Genomic DNA, 776 nt, shown 5'->3' with positions numbered 1-776 from the left:
TAACTAGTAAAGACTATCTTATATCATTGGTTGCATTACAGTTTCATTATGTCTTAGATAATGTTTTAGATTATTATTTTCATTGCTTCTATTTTCATTTTACCCTCTATCAGTTCAATATCATTTATCAGTTTAAACCTTTCCTTTATTATGATACCTTTTACCCCTGCTCAAAATCTGACAATAGGCACCTGTCAAAGTTCTCTCCATCCCTTGCCAGCCCTGCCATCAATTTGACCTGTGCAATGACGAGGCTTTTTGCTGCAACGGATATGTCAACATTCAGGGACGTGGCATTTTTCTCAAGCTCTTCCAAAATCGCTTTCCCTGTAATACTGCTCACATTCTGAAAGGCAACCAAAATCGGAGAGACATCCATGAATAACATACAGAAACTGGAATAATGCTTTATAACCCTCTCCTAAATAATAAATTTTCATTATATATTGGGTGTCATATCACTGGGCTTACTTTTACTCATACCAAGCAGCCAGGCCCACTCCCATGCAACTAGGTCTACTTCCCACGCACCATGCAGTCTGGCCAACTTACCCATATGGTTTTGTTGCAGCCAGCATCTTCTGTCTCTACCTTGCGTGGCTGAACGCATGACTGCTCTAGGAATGTATCTGTTTTTTTCTTCTTCGATCTTTCTGGTTCATTCCGGTCTTCTAGTTTTCTTTTTCTGTCCTCAGCTGAAGCATTAACTGCCTTAGTCTTGGTGAGAGGATGCGTGTCCTCGTGCTAGTTATGTACAGGAGGAAAAAAACTGGTTA

General features: G+C 39.9%; 1 protein-coding gene across 1 annotated transcript in view; it reads right to left on the bottom strand.

Annotated features, from left to right (window-relative positions):
* Nucleotides 1-776, bottom strand: part of LOC119592456 — a gene marked incomplete in the record, with an annotated part of 32,168 nt that overhangs the window by 9,981 nt on the left and 21,411 nt on the right. Inside the window, 2 exon segments of the mRNA XM_037941278.1 lie at nucleotides 192-346; nucleotides 553-744. Coding sequence (XP_037797206.1) covers nucleotides 192-346; nucleotides 553-744 — 347 coding nt within the window.

This window comes from Penaeus monodon, chromosome 30, assembly GCF_015228065.2.
Source record: "Penaeus monodon isolate SGIC_2016 chromosome 30, NSTDA_Pmon_1, whole genome shotgun sequence".
NCBI lineage: Eukaryota > Metazoa > Arthropoda > Malacostraca > Decapoda > Penaeidae > Penaeus > Penaeus monodon.
This window is presented reverse-complemented; position numbering and strand designations above follow the sequence as displayed.